Source organism: Molothrus ater, chromosome 7 (genome assembly GCF_012460135.2).
Source record: "Molothrus ater isolate BHLD 08-10-18 breed brown headed cowbird chromosome 7, BPBGC_Mater_1.1, whole genome shotgun sequence".
Lineage (NCBI taxonomy): Eukaryota > Metazoa > Chordata > Aves > Passeriformes > Icteridae > Molothrus > Molothrus ater.
Genome location: NC_050484.2, coordinates 30,335,940 through 30,361,418, shown reverse-complemented (window position 1 = coordinate 30,361,418; position 25,479 = coordinate 30,335,940). Strand labels below are relative to the sequence as shown.

Sequence of the window (25,479 nt, the reverse complement as noted above, 5' to 3'; positions counted from 1 at the left end):
AAAAAGGATTCAGCATTGTCAGAGTAGAGCTGGAAATCCTGCTCCATGACCCTGTTTGCCCTGGATGTGCTTTGCTGGGTGTGCCAGCCTCTCAGGAGCTGGGTTAGAGCTTGTTAAGGACAGTCCTAGGGCACGTGGAAATCAGAGCTGTGATATTTTCACTGTGCTGGCACTGTGCATGGTGCTGGGCACTGAGCCACCAGCTCTGCCTGAGTCAGCTTGCTGAGATACCCTCATGGGGACTAAAGGGAGTGAGGAAACTGCAGCCCTGTGGCTGCTCCAGAGACTGCCCTTTTACTGGGATATGTACATAGCCATTGAATTTTAATTTTCTCACTTGTTGGGCTTTTCTGGGAAATGCCAGTTTCATCTGGAGCACTGCAGAAGCAGAGACAATGGTGAGCCCTCAGGAGTGCTTGTTTAGAAGGCTTAGGGTGTTCACATTCCTATTGCAAGCTGAAATACTGTTTTATTTGAGATTTGCAGTTATGTAGGAGTAGAGAAGCATGTAAATCTCCCCTCACTGCAATCACTGTCCTCTCCAGAGTGCAGCCTTGCCAGCTGAGCAGCCTGTGTGAAATCCGGCCCGGGCCGCGCCGCCGGCCCCAGAGCGGAGCTGTCCCTGTTCCACCTGCCCTGGCTCAGCACAAAGGTCAGCTCCCAGGGCTCCCAGAGAAGTGCTGCTCTACTGTGGTGCTTTATTATCCCTCTGGGGAAGAGGCTGGAATGGCATGTGTGACCAAAACAGAGAATTTGTTCCCTAATTTTCACAGTGGTCCAGGGACGTGTACGCTATTTGAACAACAGCTGTCTGGGTCCATTGCCAAGCTGGCTCAGGAATGGCCCTTGGTGCAATGCAAGAGAGCAAAAATGTTCCCAAGAAGTTGGGAAAACTGAGGAGTTTTGTCAGAATTTCAGAGCTGGCAAAATACCAATTTTTGATGTTTCACCATCACTGTGTAATGTGGACCCTGGGAATGGGAAAACCAAAGTGTTAGACATTTCACCACTCATCATCTTTAAAATTTCTTATAATTTTATCTAGTTGGATCCTCTGTCTCTCTCTTTTTTTTTTTTTTTTTGACATAAAGAATGGCTAGAGAAAAGTGTAGGTACCCAAAGCTGTGTGGTACTCGAGCAGTGATGTGGCCTAGAAGGAAGGCTCTGCCAATGCAGCCACTTCCCCTCCCTTTCTTTTGGTGCTGATTTACTGTTAATTGCATCTCAAACAAATTGGAATGGACTAATAGACTGAAGTCTATTATCCTAGCTTTTAACACAATGAAATCATGTTCAGTGCTTTGCTCTATGAGGAGGAATGAATATCCCTGACATTTTCCTCCAAGTAATGACAAAGATACAGATGGAGATTTCTGCATTATGAATAGTGGGATGGGGAAAGCATGGGGAGGAATGCTAGAAACAGTCACATTTTGTGCTTTAGTCCATCAACTCATTGCTCTTTGGGTTAGATAACTGCCTGCCATTTATTCTGGCATGCACTTAGATCTTTGTGTTTTCATTTATTTTTGTTAATTTACTTTGTAGTGCTTTGACTAGTTGTGTTCTAAAATGAGGGAGACTTAATTCTTCTTACAGGAGAATAATTATGGCGCAATTCTTATTTTCTTTCAACTTCTTTTAGCTGATAGACAACTCCATTAACAATGTCAACATCTTGCTTGCAGATTGTGATTTTGGAAAGCTGAAGCTCAGATGTAGTTGTGTTATTCTGAGTGTGCTCTTGGAAGAGAAAATGAGACAGACCCTGCTGGGGCAGCCTTGATTTGACAAGTTTTGAGTGAGCAGATCCATGTAAAGGTGCTCTGCTCACTGCCAAGCAGAGTACCAGGGGAGCAGAAGAGAAATGCCTGACAATTTGTTCATCCAGGAAGACTGGGAAAGAAATATCTTCCACAAGCTGTTGCTGCTCAGTGCCAGGGATAGCAGGACCAGAGCCCTCAAACACTTACAACTTAAGCCATGAGTGATTTGATAAACTTCTTGGAAAAACTTGGAAATTTCTAAATTAGAACAGCTTTCCATTATCATGGCAGCACATAGTAGAGGAATATATGGTTTAGTTTTGTGTGAAAACTGAGCTGACAGCACACCTGGATTGCAGGACGTGTCTGGATAGAGCCCCAGGACAGTGGCTGCAGCTTTATTCAATCTCTGTGGTCACCTGCATTTCAATTTATCTGCCTCTATCTTTGTTGTCTTTGTGAAGTAATTCCCTTGTGTTTCCACCTTTCCAACATGTCTAGAAGTGGCTTAGGCAGCAGACAGTGATGTTATCCAGCTGGGTTGTCACAGACATAATGACCTGTGGCTGCTGGTCACTGTCCTCCTTCTTGCCTCCCACAGTGAATGTTTCCTCTTGTTTCAGACTCCAGAGGCTTGGCTCAACTGCACTATATATTTCACTGTTGGTTGTTTTTTTTTTTTTTTTTCTTTTTTTTCCCTGTAAATCAATCTCCCAGTGGATTTGTTAATATTCAGGAGCTGTCTGGTCCCCCTGTTCTGTTTGACGTGGGCATGGGGATAGTGTGATACTGAGGCATGAATCCTGTGCAGCTGCATGACAAGGAAGAAATGGATTTCATAAATGAATATTGGCTGTTGAGCAGAGTTTAAGATTTTCGTACATCAATATGCCAGAGTAACTAGGACCACTGAAAATTGGCAGGAATTGAGCTTGACTTGCTTTGCAAACCAATGACCAGATTAGGAAAAGAGGAAGATACATTGAGTATGGATGGAAATTTGAATTTTCTAGGTCAGTCCATGCCTGGCCACTTCATTCTGAAGTTCAAGAAGGAAGGAAGAGCAGAGCTAATTAATTTGTGCCTGGCAGGGTGCTACTGTCACTGTGCCACCTCCATTCCTGTAGCTGCTGCACCATAAGATCTCTGTCTGGTTTTTGGCTTGTTTGCTTTGGGCATAGATGGGAAAAGGAAGTAGGGATCAGAAAGAACAGGAATTACCTGTGTGTACAACTTTTCAAGCCATTTTGAATAGGAAATCTTCTATATCCTAAAGGATCGTCTGGAGGAGTACATTCCAAGAGTACATTGCATTATAAAACTAGTCCAGAATAATTTTTGTCTTGAGAGCATTGCTAACATCCTGACCTTTTAGAAGAGCAGTGGAAATCTTGCTCAGCTGACACGTGACTTTAGTAACATATTGCAATTTGGTCTGTATCTCTAATATCTCTGTAAATGACTATTTAATTAGTAAACACTTCACTAGACAAAGAATTGTCTAGCACCCCCTGTTTATTAAATCAGAAAGCATTCTCTATTTTAATTAGCATGACATTTTCTATAATCAATTTGATGAAATGCCATCTGCAGTTCTAATAATACTGTGTACAGCAAAGGTTGATTGACATATGTGTTGACTGCAAGGTATCAACCTCCTTGCATGTTTGCATTTGAAAAAACATAAAATATAAGGAAGAGGAGGACTCTGACTTGCTAATGCTGCTGTTTGTGCTGCAAAGCAGAATTTTAGCTAAACAAACTAAAACTTAGTAAATATTTTCAGTGGGAAAACAAGCATTAGCAATCTTCAGGTTAACACTGTCAGCAATTTCAGAAGACTACCCTGAGGCCTCCTTATTCTAGATACTATGGAACAGATTTTCAGCATTGCCTGAATTATTTCCTTCTCTTTCCTCCACTTTTTTAGAAACTACTTGCTCTCTCAAGACTGTTTGATAAATTGCCTTAATACCCAATGGTTTCTATGCACAGAACTGCCTGAGTGCTGATCTCCTTTGGACAATTAGCTTAGGCTGATTTAAAGTGCTCTGTGCAAATAACCAGCAATTAGCAATCTGTGCACCTTCTTTATAAATCAGTTTTTTGTCAAACCATTCAATATCAGTATTAGTAAATTCTAAACCACTTTTAAGCCAGGTTCTATCAAATTGGTCTTGGCCTGTATCTGTTCAAATTGATCAATCCACACAAGTTACCATGAAATAAACCTTATTATCAACAAGTAATAAAAATCTAGCAAATATTTTATCAAACTTTTGTTTGGCAAACAAAATGTACATTAACTGTATTGTGAATTTGGTAAGAATCAGGTTTTTTACACTCAAAGAAGTGCTGTTAATTCTGTTGCTCCTTGTCAGTGCTAGCAGCTGCAGAGATTAATGTGAATAATCTCAGTGAACATGATGGCAATGTAGATTTACAGGTTTTAGTTTTATAATAAGCTTGGGCTGCTATGATGTCTATTTGAGGTTAAAGAATAACTCAATGTGTATTCATAGGTCAAAAATCGTCACTTAAAAGCCCTGAGAATGGAATAGACTAGGGAGAAATGCAAATCTTGTCTAGTTTAGATGAAATATTGACAGGATAGTGGAGGCTCAGGACTAATCTTCTAAGTCCTGTGGCTTTAGTGAGCCTGTGATGGGTCTCTATATTTTCATAAATTCTTATTCATCCAGGGCAGGATTCTGCTTTCATAATTCATCAAGGAAGCCCCACTTGTTCCTAAGGCTTTTGGATCTTTCCAAATACAACACAGAAGACTTTTAGTACTTGGATGATGACATCTCATATCTCTATTGGTCTGCAATCTCTTGTAAAATATCCCAGATTTAGGGACCTGCAGAAATGACAAAACATTTCACACCCCCTTTGGCTCATTCACGTGAAGGACACAACTCCCTTCTCTTGACTTGCTGCTGAATTACAGAGATAGAACAACAAGATGTGCCAACAAGATGTGTCAACATCTTAGGGCACACAGGGAGACTCCTGGAGTTACTCCATGGCAGAAAAAGAATAAATGTGATTAGCAGCCTGGAGCTTTTTGTGTCACATAAAGGTGTAAAGATGAAAATAACGCCGATAAAAGAGGAAGACTTCCAACTAATAAAAGTTGGATCAATATAGATGAGAAAGTGAATAGAACACTGGACTGAAACTCAAGAGATTTGAAAGTGTATGGTAGTGTGTCCTTTCAACTCAGTGTCATTTAAATAACAAGATGAATTGCTTAATTTCAGTGACACATGAAACTAGAGTTTATACTCTTCAAATAAACCACCACAATTCAGTGTCCTGTTGTCACAAAGATAAATCATAAAGGCCCTGGCCCAAATTCTTGCACTAGAACAATTCAGGGATTGATGTGCAGTATGGGGATGTATTTAAGGCTGGAAGTTGCTCCATTTTCCCCCTAAACAATACAGGATTTTTCATTAGAATTTGCAAGGGCCTGGATTGTTTTTTTGGTTCACGTGAACATACCTTGTGTAACTGTGAGTGCTAGAAAGGAATTCTGTAGCATTTAGGATGTGGTAGCAAGTTGTCAATTCAATAAAGGGGGGTAAATTCAATAAAGGAGGGAAAGAAATTATTGCAAAATTGATGGGGGTCAAGCTGCTTGTCAAGTAGGAAAAGTTTTGCATTGATTTCTTTTCATTTTATGATAGTTTGCCTGTACTTCGACATTCCCAGGAACAATTTATATTATGTCAGGCACAGTATAGAGCTGTATTTCCTGCCAACTCATACCCTGATCTTAAACAAAACCCTTAGCAGTGCTGAACCTAAACCAGAAACAATACTCTTAGTCAAGCTATTTATAAGAAATACTGCTTTTATTTAAAAAAATACTTGAGATTATCATGGTGCTGTATTTATGTAATAGTGCTGAGGGTTATATTTATATCTATCCAAACTCTGATTTAAAATGTATGGATAAATCATTTCAGCAGAATGTATATTCCATGTTCTTTGCCTAGAGATAGGGTAGATGATGAAAATATTTACTTTCAAAAGCATGCAATAGCATAAACATTTGGACATGCAACTTCACAATGATAAAATAAATTCCTGTTGGTTCTGCAGCTAGTACAATTCTATAAGAGGATATTGCTGACTAAGGTGAATTTATTCTGCTGTGAATTTTGTTCAAAATTCTCTCAGAATTTTGTTTGAGTTTGTTTTCATGTAATATTTTATTTAATGTTGCATTCTTTGTGAAAGCCAAATAAGTTGTAGAGAACCTGTTGAGCATCAAGCTGTCCTGCAGGGGTGTGTGTCCACTAGGCAGCCTCCTTCTCAGTCAGCCTTAGAAATAAGATCAAAATCAAGATGGAATCAATTCTTCCCAAAGATAGTTGTGTATAATAACCCTGTCCACCTCTATTTTTTTGGTGATACTGTTTTTAATCCTTCTAATGTGTTTCCCATTAATTCTGTTTAATGTAAGCTTTGGATGTCATAAAATAAATCAAATGCCTTGGATGAAAACCCAATACAGAGTTTCAGCAGAGTTGCTTCTATCAAATATAGGACACTCAATTTTTTTAACAAGATCTATGTTCTGTAAAGTGCTGTTAGGTGTTAAATATATTGCCAGCCATTATTTTTGTGGGGAGAATCCTGGATTTATAGTGCCAGTATTTTCTTTGGTACTGATGTCAGGATAGCTTGCATACAGAGCCTTGGTTGTCTGTATTTGTGTTTTAGTAAAACAGAATAAATTAATCAGTTATTCAGTGCTCCGGAGTTTCCAAACTTTTCAGAAATTTGAGAACTGTTATAATTAGGAAATTTCCTATCAGTTTTTTCCAAGGCTTTGCGCAGTTTTTTGTGTGCATCATCCAGGGCTGGTGACTCGATAGCACATCTTCTTTACAGAGGCTTCCTCACATTCTCCTTTGCTTAAGACAGGATGTTTTTTATTCTGGTGATGTCCTCAGATCAATAGTATGTCTCCTCAGGGCTGCAATTTGTGCCCAGCTGAGAGCTTTTCACATGATACTACTGTTTGTTTCAAATTAAATAGAATTTCTTTGAATTAAGAACTCCACTTCTCTGAATGTCTTTGTGAAGTGTCAGAGGTCTCTGAACATTCCTCTGGTGAAGGCACCAAGATAATAAATAAAACAAATCCATCAACTGTGCAAATGGATGAGGCTAAGGACTAGGTATTGTTTTCTTTTGTAGAATTTCTGACTCTAGGTAAAAGAATTTTTTAAAAAAACCCTTATGTTTATGGCTCTTAATTAACATTTGAGCAATCAATGAAAATGATCATCATCATGTGGTGTGATCATCAGCTATCCCATTATCCAGCCTGAAAAAATATTGTTTGGAATGGGACTTCCATATTAATTGCTATGATTACTTTTGAAGACTGTTATGCTCTGTGTTTACATGGGATTTTGGTATAATTTTTTACCTGCAAAGCACCATACATTTTGCAAGCATTCATTTGATTTATGCCCTTCAGGAGGTAACTACTGAATCCAAGTTCAAAGAGAGGTAAAAGTCCTGTCCAGTAAAGCCTGGCTTTTCAAGAGGTCTGACTCAGTTTTCTGTTGTGATTTATTGAGTAAATTTTCTTCTAACTTTAGAACAAAGGCTTTCATTTATGTCTCTCACAGTATTTGCCATTCCAAATGTTGTTTCACACCTTGTGAAGGACTTGCAAGAAGAGCCTTAGGACTGTGTATTTTATTTGTTTTGGTAGGATTAGTTAATGAGGCACAGTGCTATAAATTCTGCTGGCAAATGACATGTAGGAGAGTAGATAAATAAGAAGTCACATTCTGTATTTATTTGGATTTTAGCACGTTAGTGTCACCTATGGGGTCAAAATGCATGGTTTGGAGCACTGCTGTTCATTGTCCTGGGTTATTTATGCCATTTCTCACAATATGGTTCAATCATAACTAGGGACAGGTTTTTAGCCAGACAACTTCATTTTTTTCTATATAACTCAGCACAGTGATCCAGTGTCATTGGAGATTTCCAGTGCTGGGGTTTCTAAAAGAATAAATGCAAAATAGCCTAAAGGAAGCTGCAGAAACAGCCATGTTCTGTAATTGGTAACCTGAAACCAAATAACTGTCTGTGAAGTGCTGTTCCTTTTTGTTCAAAATGAATGTTTGAAATATATTCTCTTTAAAAGGAGCTGCTGTTAATTCCACAGTTCACAATCTGGTTTGCCTTCCTAAACAGCAGCTCTAATAATACTGTCCTAAACTCCATTAATCCCACCCCACTTCTCTGCCACAGTCCTAAAATAGCTTAGTAAGCTCTTCAAATGAGGCTTCATTAATTTTACAGAACCTACCAGAGGACATTCACTAGTGCTGGATATTTTGAGCTGCTGTGGAGTCAATTAAAATAGAGCTACATTTTTCTGAATAAGCAAAGCATTTTTTTTATGATAGCATAACCTTTTACTCCAGTCATGTTTACTTCCCACTTCATAAAATTCAGGGATTTGTAATGAATTTCTCAGACATTACTGAAGATCAGGGAAATTCTTTTGTGTTTCCTTTAGGCTTCATTTAGAAATTTTCTTATGCTTTTTATATTGTTATAATAAAAGTGTTTCATTTAATTAAGTACAAATCTCTTACATGGGTTTTGAATAATCTGAGAGAATCAGCACTCTATTCAATCTTGTAACAAATAGTGGAAAATTTGGAACTTTTTTTTAACTCAAGGCTGATGTAGTAATTGTGTATTTCTTGGTAATTTTGCAGGTTTTGATACAAACAAATACAAAATATTTTTCATAGAAATCCCAATTAATTACAGATTTCTTTTTTTTTCCTTGACACGTGTTGGATTCTTTTTCATGCAAGAAATGATAAATCAAGTGAGTGGAAAAAGTTGCAAAAGTTCATCCCACAATGTTTTAAATGTTTTTCAAGTGGACCTACTTTGGTTTAACCCTCCTTTGCTAACATTCAGGTCACAAGAAAATTCATTATTCTGCAGCCAAACGTGAATCACACACAATATGGACTGTCTTAAAATAGTCATAACTTTGTCCATTCAGTCACCAGAAATACAGACCAGTACAGAGGTTTTGTTGGAATCACTTCTAAGGAGATGTGAATATGGTGCTCAACAAAATATTTTGGTTTTTTGCAAAGCTTTACTTTGCTATATGGCCAAAACTTAGATGTATTGAATGAGGGGAGCATGCTATAGGGCATAAACTGGTAATTTTGAGGCTCATGAGGCAAATCAACAAACCTTCTGTCTTGTTTGTGCGTAGTAATAAGGATACTGTAATTAATTTGACCTGCTGGTTCTCTCTACAGAGGTATTAAATTGTCAGTGTGTTTGCTGATTCTTATTTCTTTGTCATTGCAGATACAGCAGTGGTGTATAAAACCAGGAATGGACATGTTGTTGAACTGAATGTAGAAACAAATACAACTACATTATTACTGGAAAACACAACTTTTGTAAGTAATATATATTATCTGCTTCTCTCTCAGTGAAAGTCTGCTAACATTTTTTTCTTACAACAGGAGGGAGAGAGTACAATATCTAAAAGTTAGAGGAGATATGTTCATGACCTAGACTAAATTGCATATAAATGAAAAATATAATCCATTCCTCTGTCATGGAATGATTTCTGAATGAAGTTATTTGTTGTTTTATGTGTAAATAACCAAGATGTTGGAGGATGTGCTGTTGGTTGTGCTTTCTTCAGACCATCTGAAGGATGGATCATGACTGGCATATGTGCTGGAGAATCTACCTGATGTCTATCAGGAAAAAATGTTTCATAAAAGGTGGAAATGCTACTTAAATGTTGAGAGTTTTTTCACTATTAGAAAAGAGGAAATTGTTCAAGATTCATAGGAATATTTTTCTTCAGAGAAATAAATATGCAAAGAAAAATGTCATGTTAATCTCTGGTTTAGTTGTTTCTCTGTGCTTTAATGGCTGAGTAGATGATTGGGGATTATTCCTCTTGACCAGCAAAGGGTCAAGAACGGTTTCTGACTAGCAGTAATTGGTAAGAAGTCCTTTAATACTTTAGTCTGCATTTTCTTTTGCTCTGCTTGGCACTGTTATTCTCAGGGATACCACTTACATTCCACCCTGTAATTCTCGTTTATCAGGGTTTTGCAGCATAATTGTGTGGCTTGTCAATCTTTCCTCATAAATACTCCATGCAGACCACTGGCTGTTATTGTTAATCCCTGTACTTTTAATTTAATAAAATCTTTTACACCTGCAGACTCAAAAGGATGATTCATTTTCATCAGTGCTCTTTGGCAAAGGCTGATTTTATTCCTGGTCTGTTCCTGGCCTTTGCTGATAGAGATTCCTCTTTTCAAAGCATAAAGCCTCAGGTGACCTTTACTTCTAACTCCTCAAACAAGAAAGAGGAGAGTAGAACCTTTACTTCTAACTCCTCAAACAAGAAAAAAGAGAGTAGAACTTAAGGAGAAGGAATTTGATGCTGATTTCCTAGGTCAGTGTAAAGATGGAGGAGGATGGAGGAGAGAATTATATTTTAATGGGGGTGTGTGTGTGTGTGTTTGACTCCCCTTCTGTGAGCTGCACCTTCCATATGCTGAGATGTGCCTCAGGGGACCTCTTAGCCCAAAAAAGGCTGTCAGACACAATTAAAACTGGGTGGTGATGCCTTGTGAAGGCTGCCCTAGAACAGAGACTAGATGGAGGTAAAGAATAAAGTAGGCATTTATTGAAAGACCTCAGTGGATACACCTTGGGCAGCACAAGAGCGCAGCCAGGGCTACACCCAAGGTGAACCCAAAGTGGTCACAAAATGGATGACCAGTCATGAGGTCTCACACTTTAGTAAGTTCTGGTCCATTTGCATATTGGAGTTAATTGTTCCACTTATAGTCCACTGTTGTTTATGCTCTTGGGCCTGAAATTTGGATCATTTGTCCTTGGTCCTCAGTTAGAGAAGGAATTGTTTTGTCTCCCTACTCTGTGAAGAGACCTCACCATCCCCTAATATGAAGCTCAGAACTACACACTAAAGCAGCACAGAATCTGAAAAATATAAAAACTAAAACCTGAGCCATCAGTGGATGGCTGAATGTCTGTAAATACAAGCCCTCAAGTATGAGGAAGCACTTTCCCTGTTAGCCATTTATCCAAGGCTGTGTGAGCCCTTGCCTGGCCAGCCAGGCCTGTGCCAGGTCTGTGTGGTGCCTTCAGTGCATCCTTGAGCAGGAGCAGCTGCTTGGGCATCCCCGGCTGCAGAATTGACTTTAATGCCAAGACCTGAGTCTCCTCACAGAGGAATTCAGACACTTCTGGCTGGAAGTGCCTGGCCTGTGCTCCAGAGTGTGGTGCCAGCATGACAGGCTATTCAGGCCATTATGCCACCCCAGCCTTGCCAGCTGATGATGGGCTGGGAAGGACAGGCTGCTTCACACCAGGGGTGTCACCTCTTTCTGCAAAGTTGTTCTTCTCTGGGCTTTTTATGGAACTGATTTTTCCTCAATTCACACAAACCAAGTAAGCTCTAGACATTAGATATCTACTATTAATTAAGTATGTGGGAAACTGATCCAAAATATGTAATATTCAAACAACCATTTAGTAATTATGGTGAAAAAAATAAAAACCTATGTGTATTTTTTTTTCCTACAGAGCTCCTCTCTTTACACAGCCAAAAGTTGAGAGTGTTATAGTTAAAAATAGTCAGTTCCAGCAATTAGTATTCACATGGAGGAAGGATAATAAAAAACTGAAAACAGAGCAGAAGGCCCAGCAAGTTTGTTGGTGTATGTTTGGAGAGAACAGTGGGGAATGTTCTGTGCTGTCTGACATGGTGGCCAACAATTAATGTTATCCAACAAAACAGGATAACATTACTGAGGCAGGCTGAAATCAAAAGCTCTCCTGTTCTTCTGAGCTTGACTGTCCCCAGATTTGCACTGCTAAATGTAATCTTCTAAAGTTAGGCACCTGGATCATTAATCAAATATCTTCCTCGCTCAGTGTCACATCTGCTTAATCATCAGTGCATAATTAGAATGGTGGTGGTTTAATGACTCTGCAGAGATGTCTTGGATTAATAAAAAATACAGCAGAGATCCAACACAGGCAGTGGCAATGCAAGTTCCTTCATTCTTCCCTATCAAAGGGTTTTAGTCATGGAAGAGTCACCTTTTGATGGGAGTTATTAGTCTGATCTCAGTCTGCATTTGCTTTCCTGTTTGCCTTTGCTCAAGCAGCCAGAGAAATGACAGGGTTTTCTCAGTAATCTTGATAATTGTCCATGGAGAATTGAACTGCTGTGATAAACTCCTTGTGCAGAGGAAAGGGGCAAATAATGACTCTTTGTCACCCCTGATTGGACTGTGTTTGAATCAGCAGCTCAGAGGAGATTTTCTTTTTTTCCCTCATTGCTCAGCCCCTGAAGCAATCTTCTACTGGGCACAGATCACTGGCTCTTCTTTTGCATCCTGGAGACTGCCACTCTCCTGCAAAATACACACCTTTTATCCTTCTTTGTGTTGCTTATTGTGTAGGAGCCAGGTAGCCCTAATGAGAATCTGCTGTGCTCACTGTGTAGGTGTATCATCCAAAAAGCAGGCTGCAGATTTTAAAAAAACCCTATGTTAACAGATATAAAGATAACAAAATCCCCCAGCCTTTAAAAATACCATTAATAATAGTCATGCACCTGGAAAGAAGAAAGGCAAGTGTTTTGTCATTCTGGGATGCCCACTTCTCTTACAAAGGAGGAGTTTCTATCCCCAGTTCTTGAATTAAAGTACTTTTCTTCCAGTATAATCAAGTTTTATTTAGAAGTAGAAGAAATTCTCTGTGTTCTTCTGGAACAGAATCCTTTTCTGTAATCAATTAGTAAACAGTCTGGCCTTTATATAATTAATCAGCAAAGCAATGTTATGGGTAACAAATACAGTGCCATAAGTGAAAAGGGTAGGTGGCAAAGCACAAAGAATATTTGTTGACATCTCTGGGTGTTATTTTTTAAGGATGTTTTCTAATACACATTTCCCTCTGACTGTATCCATGTAGTCCCTCCTGCTTCATCTGTCTAATAAACAGTTAATATCCTTAGCCAGCAGCATATAAATGCTCACAGCTGGAAGCTGGGCCGGTCTCCTATGAAGAGGAGCCAGAAAAAGCCCCAGACATTAATCACTGTGTGGCATCCTGGTGTTTGAGATGCTGCCTCCATACATGATTACAATATGTTCTCTATCATCTGCCTGGGCTGCCTATCACTGTGATCCTAAGTGACAACCTACCAGCTTTTCAGCATTTGGCAATACTTTATTGCACTTCACACTTCCAAAATCAGTGGCATTATGCCACGTTTAGCTAAGAATTTTCAGTGTTTAGCAAGCATTTTGTTGAATGCTTTTGCCATCAGCTGTTCCTTTAGGTCAGTAAAAGCAGGGTATCAGTTCACACACAGCACAGCCACGAGTTGGAGAGGAGAGCATGCAGGACCACGTGGATCCTTTAGCTCAGGGAAAGTTGTCCATCTGGTTCTTTATTCCAACTCAGCTTCTCAAGCCTGTTTTACAACCCTCAAACACAAAAACAAACTGGAAAAAGCAAGCACAGAGAGGATAGAAAATGTGTGTAGGGACTGTGTGTTCTGGTATGGAACTTTCCAAATGTGTTGAATTCTCTGAAAGAAACCTGCAGAAGTTTTACATTCATTTCTCTATCTTTAAAAAGCTGCAATGATTTTGAAAGTGGTAAGACTTTTGTTAGCCCTCAGTGTCACTGCTCTTGTGGTGCATGTATTCAGATTCCATGCACACAACACTGACAAACACTCAGGGTCCTCTGTCAGAAGTGAGTCCACTGGGAGTCCTCCAGGCTTTGGAGTGTGCATAGTGGGATATATTTTGAATCTGTTGATTTGTTTTCAATACCAGGCAATACAAATGGAATTGTTTTCAGTTTGTGAAAACTGTCCAGCTGTACTCTTCTAACCCCCAGTAATTCCTGACTTGCTGTGCCCCTTGATTTCTGTGCCTTTCCACAACTCTTCTCAGGCTCAAAGGGAGACTGCATTCGTGGTGTGCAGCAAACCATTACTGCTGAGCTTCAGTGCTGTTTCCAGAGGCTTTAGAGGAGCACACCCTGCAGCCTGTTGTGTTGCTGTGCTACTGTGGACCATCTTTTACACGAAGATGGAGAGGGAAGGGCCTTGCTGCCTGCTCCTGGAGTCAGAAGGTGACAGAGCAGGAGCAGTCCTGGCTCAGGGACCGCGGTCAGGCTGTGGCAGCCCAGCTGTGGCAGCCCAGCTGTGGCAGCCCTGTGGAGGCCTTGCAGCCAAAAGCAGAGAATGGGAGCTTCAATCTGAGCAGAGCTTATGGCAGGGACTCTTTCGTGGTGTTTTCCAGAGTGTTGTTCATAAACAGCCCTGCTTGTTCTCTTCCTTTGGACACTTATTTTATTTTGTTTTGTGCTCCCCACCACCACCCTCCCCTTTTGACATGAAACTCAGTGCAGCATCATAATGCAATTACAGTTCCTTTGTTGATTAAGGTAGATTTAATTGCAAGAGTAGGTTGCATGCTTCTATTTAAGAACCTTGCATAAGAGATTAATGAAAGGGTGAATAATAGTAAATACATTAAATAACATTATATAACCGCATAAATATTAATAGTTGTTGCAACACTGGACATTTTAATGACTCACACATGTTGTAAATAGGTGATTATGAATATTGTAACATTCTCTCTACTCTCCCATGCTCCTCTGGGGGTCCAATAACCCTCTCAGCACAGCCTTTTCAGCAGAGGGGTTTTTATGAGGAAGGGTTTATTGTTGCAGTGCACCACTGTGCATCAAGGTAGGAAAGCCTGACAGATGCAAGGGTTTGCAATCACTGTGGTTAGGTGGTGGCAATTGGTTTTTGTCCAAGTTTTGTCCAAGAAGGAGGTTTCACCATAAAAAATGTGAAACTATCAGGTTACAGCAACTCTGTGTGGGATTTCTCTAAATACTATTCATGGTAAGATTGTTCCTTGATATAGTTAATTGTTAACTATGTCAATTGTCCTGGGAAATGGAGGGGGAAAAACTTGTATGATTGACTGGTTAGAAGTTGTTGTCAGGGAGGTGGTGGTGCAAGGTTCATGGTTGGTTCATGTCTATTTTTATGTCCTACAGTTCCAGGGGGGTTTGGGGAATTTGGTTCCTGTTTTTCAGAGCATAGAAGTCATCTGAGGTCATGATTTAAGGCACATTTGTCTTTTAAACTGGACAGGAAACCTGAGGGTTAACAATTCCAACACCTGGCATTGCAGAATTTTTGGGTCTAGATTAACTGCTCAGGTGACACAAGAAGCACCGCATTAAGAAACGTAACCTTGGAAACCCAAATTTTTCTTCATTCGAATTATAGCACATTTTTCTAATTACAACCTGTCTTTCTCAGAGGTTCCCTGTTTCCAGCCTTGCTCTTCTGCTGGGCTCCACTCTCTGCTGCTTTCTCCTGGTCCATGTTCTCCTTTCAGTCACAGCAGTGGCAGTGAAGGAGAATCCCATTGTTCCCTGGACTGCCAGTGCCTCCCAAGGGAACTGTGACATGCCAAATGCCTTCTTCTCCTCTTGCAGCTCCTGTAATTCCATCCTGCCTGACTCCTTTTATGCCATTTGGCCAGTTCCTGTCTGATAAGTGGAGCTGGATACCTGTGAATGCTGATGAACCCCCATCCCCTGAGATTCCACTACACCATCAAGTTAAATTTCTGATACAGATGTAGATGTGCAATAGAGAGATCCTGGTTGCCACCAAGATCTAAAGCAACATTCCTGAAGGTCTTAAAATATTTCATTCTGGATGAATAATAATAAAAAAAAAAATAAAGCCTAAATGTGTGTTAAGGGAGCACTAAAAAGCTGGAGAAGGAGAATAACAGGAGTGTGGAAGATGAAAGTTTCTGGGGAAAATAGAAGCACAAAAAACTGAAACAGCAGGAGGGGTCAACCTAAAGGAAAAAACCCAAACCAGACAATTAAGCAGACTCCACAACAGTGAACATTTCTTTAAATCAGTTTTAACTGTGATATATTATTTCACTTAAAACCATCCAACTGAAACTATGGAAAAAGAAAACTGTAAAGTATACATGTTACAAAAATATTTTTAAAACTCTGGGCTAGGCTGTATTACAGATAACTTCATCTGTTTGTTCTTTACCATGTTTTTGAAAGATTATGAATAAGGCACTGATTTAAATGTCATAGTAGTTAAAATTCACAAAACCAGTAACCCCAAAATGTTATAGTATGTGAAAGATGAATCAGGAGCATCAGGAGCTCAGAACTAGGGTTTAAGAAAACAGGAGAAATAAAAAGAGCTGATACTAGGGGCCCTTGCTGAGGATGCAGAGCCTCAACCAAGCCTAAAATTTCTCTTAAACACAATCATAACAGTTATTTTTAACAGGACAACACACATACATACAAAGTTAGAAAAAGAAAGAAATATTGACATTGGAAATCAAACTTGAGAATATATTGTCCACTGGAATTCTGTGTTCCCTTTTAATCACCCATATGGAAAGATGGAAAAAGCCAATTCTTCTTTTCCGTGCAAAACGATATTTTAGCAATTCTTGAAAGGTGGATGAGAGAAGGAAACTGGAAAGCTGAAGGACAAAAGTCTGTTCAAATTCTGTCTTTTTGCCTGGATTTGTCTTTTACTGTTGCAATCTGTGGTGGCAGTGAGACCACTGAGGTCATCCCATCATGCATCACTGTCAGGAGAAGAATTAAATCTCTTATCACAGGAGGTATTTCAAAGAATCCTAGAAATACAATGTTTCATATGGCTAGACCTGATTTTACAGTCAGTGGGGGATTTGGTCAAGTGAGGAATGAAAGATCAGGTATAAGGATCATTTATGTCTGAAAAAGTGAGATTATGTCAAATACAGCAATATAGAGGAAATGGCTGACAGCTGTGTGAATTAAGCAGGGAAGACAGTGCACAAGTGTTAAAAAACCCCACATTTATTTTGTCTCAGAATTATGCAATAGTGTGGACTGTAACCAATTCAAGGATTACAGCAATTTCTCCAGTCCAAATGTTTTCTGCTTGCATGGAGCTGATGTTTTTTATAGGGATTTCAATTCTTGATGGGGGTGGGTAGAGAGAAACAAGGAAACTCCCTTCCCTTTTAACTTGTGTTCTGCCTTTGGAAAGGGATTAGGGTGTGCAGAGAGTGCACAGGGTTGCACTGCCCCAGTCCCCAAGTGCTGATAGTGAGCAGGGGTGCAGAGGGAAACCAGCCCTGCATCCCTGGACTCTGCCTAATTAGGCAGCTCTGTTCCTCCCAGTTTCAGAGCTTGTTTGTCCAAAATTCCATTTCTTAGAGATCAAGCACAGCAAACCCATAGGGTTATAGTCACATGGGGCAGCACTTAGGTCTGTTTTCCTTAACAAAGGCTAAACAACTCCTGACAAAGCAAGAAGCTTGAGGAATTGGGGATATGCAGACCCATGCAACAACCATCCTCCAGATAACAAGACACCTGAGGGTTTTTAATTCCTAGTGTATTTCCAATGTGGAAATACACTTATTCTCTTCTCAGAAATGTGTTCTCCTGAGAAGAGAATAAACCCTTGGGGTCTGAGTCCTCGCAAGCTTCTTTTTAATGAATAAATATATCCAACCCCTGTAGAGACTGGCCCACTAGATGCTCTCCCACAGGTCTGTGTGGCAGACATCTCATCTCCTACCGCAGGGACTGAAACTTTCTTTCTCTTTAAGCCCTTCACCAGCTGGTCTAATCTCCTCAGCCATGGGGTCAGGCAGCTGTTGGTTGATGAAATCCCTTAGACATGTTTGAAAAGGGGAGAAAAAAAAGAATTTTGTCTTTTGTTTAAGTGACTGACAGATCTTGAGTTTAGTTGCAGGAGGAATGACTCAGGTGATTTAATTTTCTGTTTTTTCATCTGTAGGGCTTCTTCTGTGCAGATAAGTAGGTGTTTCTGAATTAACTGCCAGAATTGTGCTTGTCTTTACCAAAAAAAAAAACCCTTCAAAACCAGAATTTTAAGGAAATTGTTATCACTTCAATTCACTTAAATATCTCTGCAATTCTATTAGAATTAAATATCTATTTTATTAAAGGCTTGATTGTAAATGAGGCTTAAATAAAAGGACTAATAAGGTTTTTATGATAATTTAAAGAAATCAGCCTTTCTATCAGCTTTGGCAATGAGCACAAGATTTCTGCTGGTATGACACAGCTTTATACTCCTTTTACCAAGAATTATGCCATTATGCTAACAAATATAAAACTATTTTGCCCAAATCCCATTACCATAGTTTTTTGCATTGAATGTACGCCCTGTGTCTGGAGGCAAATAAAATTTTGCAGGTGAGTGCAAAGCTGAATAAACAAGGTTAGTGGGATTCAAAAGACTTTAAATCTCAAATCCACAACGCTCTGTAATTGAATATGCAAGTAGCTCTTGCTGGTATTGCCTGGAAGTGCCAATAGCTTGCAGCTGAGCTGCTCAGGTGTTTGCAGGAAGAGCCTCAGTGCCTTTGGGGTGGCACCATCAGGGAATGCAGGTTCTTGCTAAATGTGTGAACTGATAGGAGCTGCACTCCCTGGGAATGAATTTGGAAAGTTGCCTGGGTTGTGTAGTGCTGAGGTAGTGGGGCAATAATTAATAAACAGCTAGAAAGAGGATAAATTTCATATCTGAAAATATTTTCAGTGAAGTGCCAGGAGAAGGGAATGTTACTCATAGATTAACATGGTCTCTGCTTAAAGATGATTAACTCCTAAAAGCAAATTTGGGCACAGTAGAAAGCTGTTCTGGATGCTTTGCAGATACAGAAGGATGGTTTAAGGTGTGTTGTCTTCTTTTTTTTTCCCTTCTTTCTCAAGACTGCAGAATTATCTTCTGATTTTTGATTCTGTTATGCTGCTGAATCAAAGAGTTTATCTTCAAAAATGTTTTTCCCTTTAATTATTTTGGATAGCTTGATTCTAACTATATTAAAACCTTAGGAACCTGAGTTTAATATGCATACCAAAATATAGCATCTTTTCAGTTTATTGGAAGCTCTTTTTTCCAGGTATAGCTCCTCAGCTACTCTGAATATAATAGTTTGTGACTTCCTGCTTGTGTACCTTTAAGCCCCTGTTGAATTCATTAGTTTAGTGGTGGGATTAGGCTAAGCAGAACAAGATCCTTAAGAAATCAAATAGTGGATAGATCTTGTCCTACATAGCTGTATTTATTTGTTTTCATTTTATGGTTTCTGATTCTGTTTTTTTTTTTTTTTTTTGCTGTCCTACTTTTTTCTATTCTTATCTGCATTTTTCATTTCTTCCTTTTCCTTTCATTCTGCAAATAGATGTCTTGAGATTAATTTAAAATTACTTCCTTCAGTGCCCTTTAAAGCACATTCTTATCTTTCTCATGCAGTAGATTCATTAAATTATTTCTGACATCAACATTACCCCTTGATGAAATTACAGTCCTGAATTCAATTGGGTGTCATGTAGTTTTGAGAGGATGTAAAGCATTATTAGTTTTATAATGTTACCTTATGTTTCACTTTTCTCTCTGCTAAGAATTTTCTTTATTTTAAGAAAGACTTTTGCTTTGGTTCAAGTTTTGCAAAATGTTTGTATATGTGGTGTTAAAAGAAAAGCAGTAGAGAATGTAGTGCACACTTTTTCTTTTTATTGCATATTGTCTTTAAGGCCAGCCTAGTGATGAATCTCCCTTTGAATCATTCCAACCAAAGTGTCTTCCTTCATTCTCTGGGAATGACTTGGTTATAGTTATCCTACAGTTATAGTTATCCTTATTATCCTTGAACATAGTGCTTGTAGTGATGATTAAAAAAACTCATCAGCCTCTCATTGGTATTTAATGTTGAAGCTAGATTCTTCTGTCGCCATTGTGCTAATACCACCTAATTAGACTAAGAATTATTTAATGAGTCCTTATTTTGTGAAAATTACATTGGTTTTCTAAACCAATTCTGTCTTGTGAATGGGAAGCTCTTAAATGACATGCAGGAAAATTTGGGAAGGGGGATCTTATTACTTTTCTATTGCTAGCTCACTTCTACTGTTTGTTACTTCATTGCAGGTAACCTTCAAAGCATCAAGATACTCTGTTTCACCAGACCTAAGATTTGTTCTTCTTGCATATGATGTTAAACAGGTAAGCCAAGCCTTCCTAATCAAAGAGCCTCTAAATCAAAACTCCAAAAACTTTGTTGTTTTGTATTTTCAAATGAAAACTTTGTTTCACTTGTAATTCTACATGTTATGACTTGTGTATTTGATTTCTCTTCCCAAAAACTTCTGGTTCAATGATAGGAAAGTTGGTATTGAGATGTGTGTAGAGAACCAGGTATTGCCTGGTTCTCAGGAATATAAATTGCCATGCTGGTTTTGGCAGTAGAGGTTTTCTAACCCTTAAACTGCTCTGTCACTGCCTGTTTATGTGCAATCCTATCTTTTGATATTCCTTCTGTTTTAAAGAGCTGCACTGGTAATTTATGGACTACACAAAACAAAAGGTCTAGGCTGATGCACGTTCTGGAATTTTTATTGTTGTCTTCAGGAGTCTGAAGTGTGATAGTCTGGATGCCTGTAAATGCAGTGTATTCTTTGTTTCTTATAGTATTTAGAGGTGTTGGAGGCCATTACATTGTCAAAAAGAGTTTTGGTCAATAATACCATGTAGAGTTTTCTAAGATAAATCTTGTAACACAGAAAGGAAAGAAACAAAACAGGTTTATGAATTTCCTGTGTGTATATTGGTGCTTGTATAAAAAGTGGAACTAAAATATGAACTGCTTTTCATGAAAGAATGGTTCTGGCTTGATGAACTCAGTTGTTACTTGAATAAGTTTGGGTTGTTTTGTTTGTTCTAACAGTGTTGATATAAAGTGATTTGTGAACTTGATATTACATCCAAATAGGGTTTTCATCTTCCAGTTCTGCTGGATTCCAGATCAAGCTTTCCTTACAATATGCATGTATCAGTAGGTGCTGTTGTTCAGTTCACTGTTTTTTTGATGAAGGGTTCCAGCTTTATTCCTATGCTCCTTGCTACTTCCCTTCTTGATTGCTTCTTATTTTGTGAAGCAGTTTAGTAATCCCTCATACTGACTTAAATTCCTCATTTGTTCTATTGAATTTTTGATTTTGGATGTTTTGTTTTTTTTTTTCCTTTGAGATTTTCTTGGTACTAACATATATAGCTGATAAAGATAAATAAGGAAAATGTGAAAGTATCTGTCACACTTACATCTAAATGAGTCAACACCATGATAAAGATGGTACATTGACATGCAGAGAGCTCTCACTGTATGCTGATTCTATCAGCTTGCAATTCTTTCTGTATTTCAGTCTTGGTTTCATTGCAAAAAGAAACTTTTCTGTCCTTTCACAGTGAAGTTACATAGAGGGAAGAGGTTTGCAGCATCTGTGTTTTCCATCTAGAGGTTTTCTTTGCTCAACTGTGTTGACAAGAAGTAATTAAAAAGAGAAATGAACAGGGGTTGGCCAGGAGTTAGTGGTGGCAGTCCTGGGTGCCTTTGGATGAGGCTTGCGTCACTTAGACTGCTCCAGCTGAGCTTGTGCTTTCAAACCAGGAATGTGCTATGATTGTTGTGTCTTCTACAAGTGGTGGTCCTAAAACCATAATAGCTGGATGTTGTCACTCAGGTGTAAATAATACCTTAGCTCATGAATGTGTTGCTTAAGGTGGAAGGAAGAAGCACCAAAAATCGTGTAAGACAATTTATTCAGACGTTGCAAAAAATGTTATTGTGAATAACTGGGGAAAGTCTTTTATTTTTTCCTCCTAATTTTCTGACTTTTAGGATATTTGTTAGACGGGTAAGGCACTTTTCTTTCCTCCAGATATGTTGGAGAAAAGGCATGCAAAGCCTGTATATTTCTTCTTAACTAATGCTTCTGAATTACATCCAGGGTTAAGTTAGTGTTCATAATTCTTGTGGTTTAGGAATTTTTTTTTCCTCAGTCAGAGCCAGACCTAGTGCATCTGGATGAGAGGAAATCTGCCCGTCTACCTTTGTTTTCCCACAGCTGCCAAGTATAAATGATTAAATTTATTGACTATAAAATTAAAATCAATACTAAGCAGCATAACTTAATTGGAGAGTTTCCAATTAGTTTCAGTAGAACCAGGCCAGATTCTTTCTTCATGCCTCTTTTGAATGTAACTTTTTATGAAGCTGAGGATTTCCTTATTGTCAAAGTTACAGCACATGGTTGAGTCTAATAATACCCAGTTCAAGGTACCACAAGTAACTCATAATAAGTATTTAGTTGATCTTTCCATCTGCTATAAATTGCCACAGGTTTCTGGACCTTATATTTGCCCCTTATTTTTCCTTCTTAGTTAAGATTTAGGTGTATAATTGTCCTGCAATGTATTTGATGGGATTTCTGCTTTTGAGGACTGTGAAGAATTTGGGTCTTTAAAATGATAATGGTTGTTTACATACATCAATCTGTGCTCTTTGCAACATACAGTAATACAGCTGGAACAGATTTATTAATCAACAGTTTTATAAATAAGCTAGTGTGTTTCAGCTGAGCAGATTGGAGGGAGATAGAGACAAATACTTCTTCAAGACATTTTGTCATGAAATTGTAATTAGGAACAAGGTTATTTTGATGTTTGGATTGAAAATAAATGTTAAATTAAATAGTCGAATATTTATTTTACTGTTGTCAGCATTTTCTTTAATCTATTTTATGCTTGGACTGGCAAACTTTAATTAAATTTGCAGTTGTCTCAGCACAATTAAGAATATCCTCTATGCATAACGAAACATAAATCTGCATGAAAATAAGCCATCTTTGAATACAAAAGTAATAATTGGATCATTTAAATTATGGTTAATACACGATGAAAACCATTTCATGTGGCATAGCAGCTGGTTTGGTAGAGCTCTGTGAAAATATTCTGGAAGAAAGCTCTTTTGCTAAGGAGGTGGAGGTGCTGTACATTGATTTCTGAATGTCAGGTTCCCTCCATCTCCTTCCCAGCAGGTCACAGAACACAAGCCCTGGGGCTGTCTGGTGTTTCCTGTTGGAACACAAGGCAGTGGTGATTGTAGAGGTCCTTTCTGTGATCTTTGGTACTCCACCATTCTCCACACTCCTGGATTGCTTTTCACCAGTTCTCCAAGGTTTCTGACTTTCCCAAGCTCCCATGGCTCAGCTCCACTGTACATGGTCTTTCTGTCTGCAGCTCACCACAATTTGGTCGGTGTCGCTGAAAAAGTCTCATTGTGCAAGGCAGCAGATCAGAAATAGAAACTAATTTGGGAAATGAGCTCAGACATCCTTGCTGGATGTCAGGCCATCCTCATTCTTCTGGGACAGTGGGAAGACAGCGCCAGGGAAACGATTGTACCCATTGTATGCAGGGAGGGGACAGTTTTGCAGGGCCGTATCTTTTAGATTTTCCTTTGAAGATTGTCAAGGTGTGAGCAAAGAGTGTGACACTCTGGTGACAGCATATCTAAGCCAGTTGAGGTTTCAAGAGGAAAGATTATTTCACTGTTGCTTTCAATAAGGACTGTGTTAAAATGATATTTTAAACTTTTCTCACTCTTCTGGTGGTATAATTCACAGCTACCAGAATCTGATTTATAGTTTTGATAGGGAAATGGAAGTCAGACATTCTGTTCTTGTATTAATGGTAAAGAAGGGGGCAGTGAATTTGCAGAAGAGTGAGAATTAAGGTCCTAAGAAATTCTTTCACCATGAGGAAACTTTGGTGTTAACTTGGTATCACATCCCTCAGCAGACTGTCCCTGCTTGTCCCTGGACACCACATGAAATGAAAAAAACCAGCTTTATTCCAGATAATAGTGAGTTTTTGCTCAGACATCATGGGCATGTTCTCCCAATGCTCTTGCTAGAGCATAATTTGCTACAGAAGAGCAAATGAAGAAGTAGATGAGATCACTTCCTCTCATTCCTCACATGATTAAATCCTTGTGATTTTTTTTCTCTCCCTGCAAACAAACTGTTCTTTCCTTTTCTCTGCTTTCAAAGCCCTTTTGAATGCCAAGCTTCAGGAATTTTTCCTACTTTCTTTTCTATTAATAAGGCATCATCATCTGTTTTCAGTACAAGATAATTATGTGTGTTTTTTTTTTTAGCTCTTGGTTCAGAAATGTGCTTAAAAACAGATTAAAGTTCAGCTCTAGTTTAGAAGCATGAGCATTTAAATGCTGTCTAAAAAAGGAAATCTTTTCCTGAATTAGGACTTCAAACTGTAATCTTTTTTAACTAGAGAATTTTAATAAACAAGTATGCATAGCTTAAAAGAAATAGATTTTAACACTTCCAATGGTAAGATCAGGATGAAGAAAAACCCAATACTCTTCAGAAAGGAAGGAGAAAAATAATTTTAGATCTGAATGTCAGTCATCCAGTAGAAATAGTTCAAAAGGGTATCTGAATATTTTCAGTTTAATGTATAAAAGACATGATTCCAACAGCATTTGAAGCAAAGAACCCCCAAGTTACTTTCTGCTTAGTGCTGATTCCTTTCATCACTTTGCTGCTATAATATCTATTTTCAGAGGATAATGACAAGGAGTACTGGCCACGGTCTATAGCAAATGAAGGACAAACAAGTGACATTCTCATCAAGCTTTTAGAATTGCCTCTGATACTGACTTACTCAAGTGCACTGAAAGGATCTTCAGGATTTTGTCTGCAAATTGGGAGAATCCATGAGGGGAAGAACTCAATGAAGTCTTAAATTATGAGTATGTGTTCTGCATTAGGAGACTATCTTTCTTCCAAGCAGGTGGAAGCTAAATGCTCAGTTATCAGTACCTCTAGGTCAGTGAAATTTATTTGTGGATTTTTGTTATGAAAAAGTTAAGAGGTAAAGAAACTACCTTGCACTATGTCTTATTTTTAATCACAACACTGGTTTTTTACATGTGCAGGTGTTTTCAAGATATTTTATCCAGTGCTTGTGGAAGTCTGACTATGGGGGGCATTATCTGCATATCAGCCAAGGCTTGGAAACACACATAACAAAGATGAAATGAAATCTGTCACCTAGCACATGGAAACAGCATTTTCTCAACAAGATTATTTCTTACAAAGGAATAACAAAAGCCTTTTTAAAGCAGCAGCAATTGGGTGCCAACAATATTTTATGCAGTGCTCTCCATGAAGTAAAGATCTGATATAAAATTCATGATATCACCCTTTTCCTCCAAAAATGCATGTTTCTTTAGATAAACCTGTTTTTCATGTGTATTTCTGCAGGTCCTCAGGGTAATCTGTCATTTCTCATTTGTTCATTTTGAGATGAGTCCAGAAGCAAATCATGCACAGTCCTGAACTTACAAGATCGTAAATAAAAGTCTGATCCTGACATGACTTTCCCATTCATCTTTATCTCTTGTCAAGAACAAGAAAGACCAGTTTTTATCAGCTTTAGGGCAGCAAGAAAAAAAAATAGGAAGGGATTTTTAAGAGAGATCCACCCCCAAAATCTGAGCTTATTTCTTGCAAATAGTTTTTTGTGATATATTTTCTTCCTCTCTTAGATATAACAAGACTGGGTGCTTAAAAGGTCAGATATTGAGCAATTTGTGGAATTAGGCTGCTCAAATTTTTGCCTTTTCAAGGCTGTTGTTTTACT

General features: G+C 38.5%; 1 protein-coding gene across 2 annotated transcripts in view; it reads left to right on the top strand.

Moving 5' to 3' along the window:
• Positions 1 to 25,479, top strand: part of DPP10 (dipeptidyl peptidase like 10) — a 437,210-nt gene that overhangs the window by 300,073 nt on the left and 111,658 nt on the right. For both annotated transcript variants that reach the window (XM_036386652.2, XM_036386651.2), the window contains exons 4-5: positions 9,153 to 9,247; positions 19,906 to 19,980. In XM_036386652.2, coding sequence (XP_036242545.1) covers positions 9,153 to 9,247; positions 19,906 to 19,980 — 170 coding nt within the window. The remainder of the gene's footprint in view (positions 1 to 9,152; positions 9,248 to 19,905; positions 19,981 to 25,479) is intronic.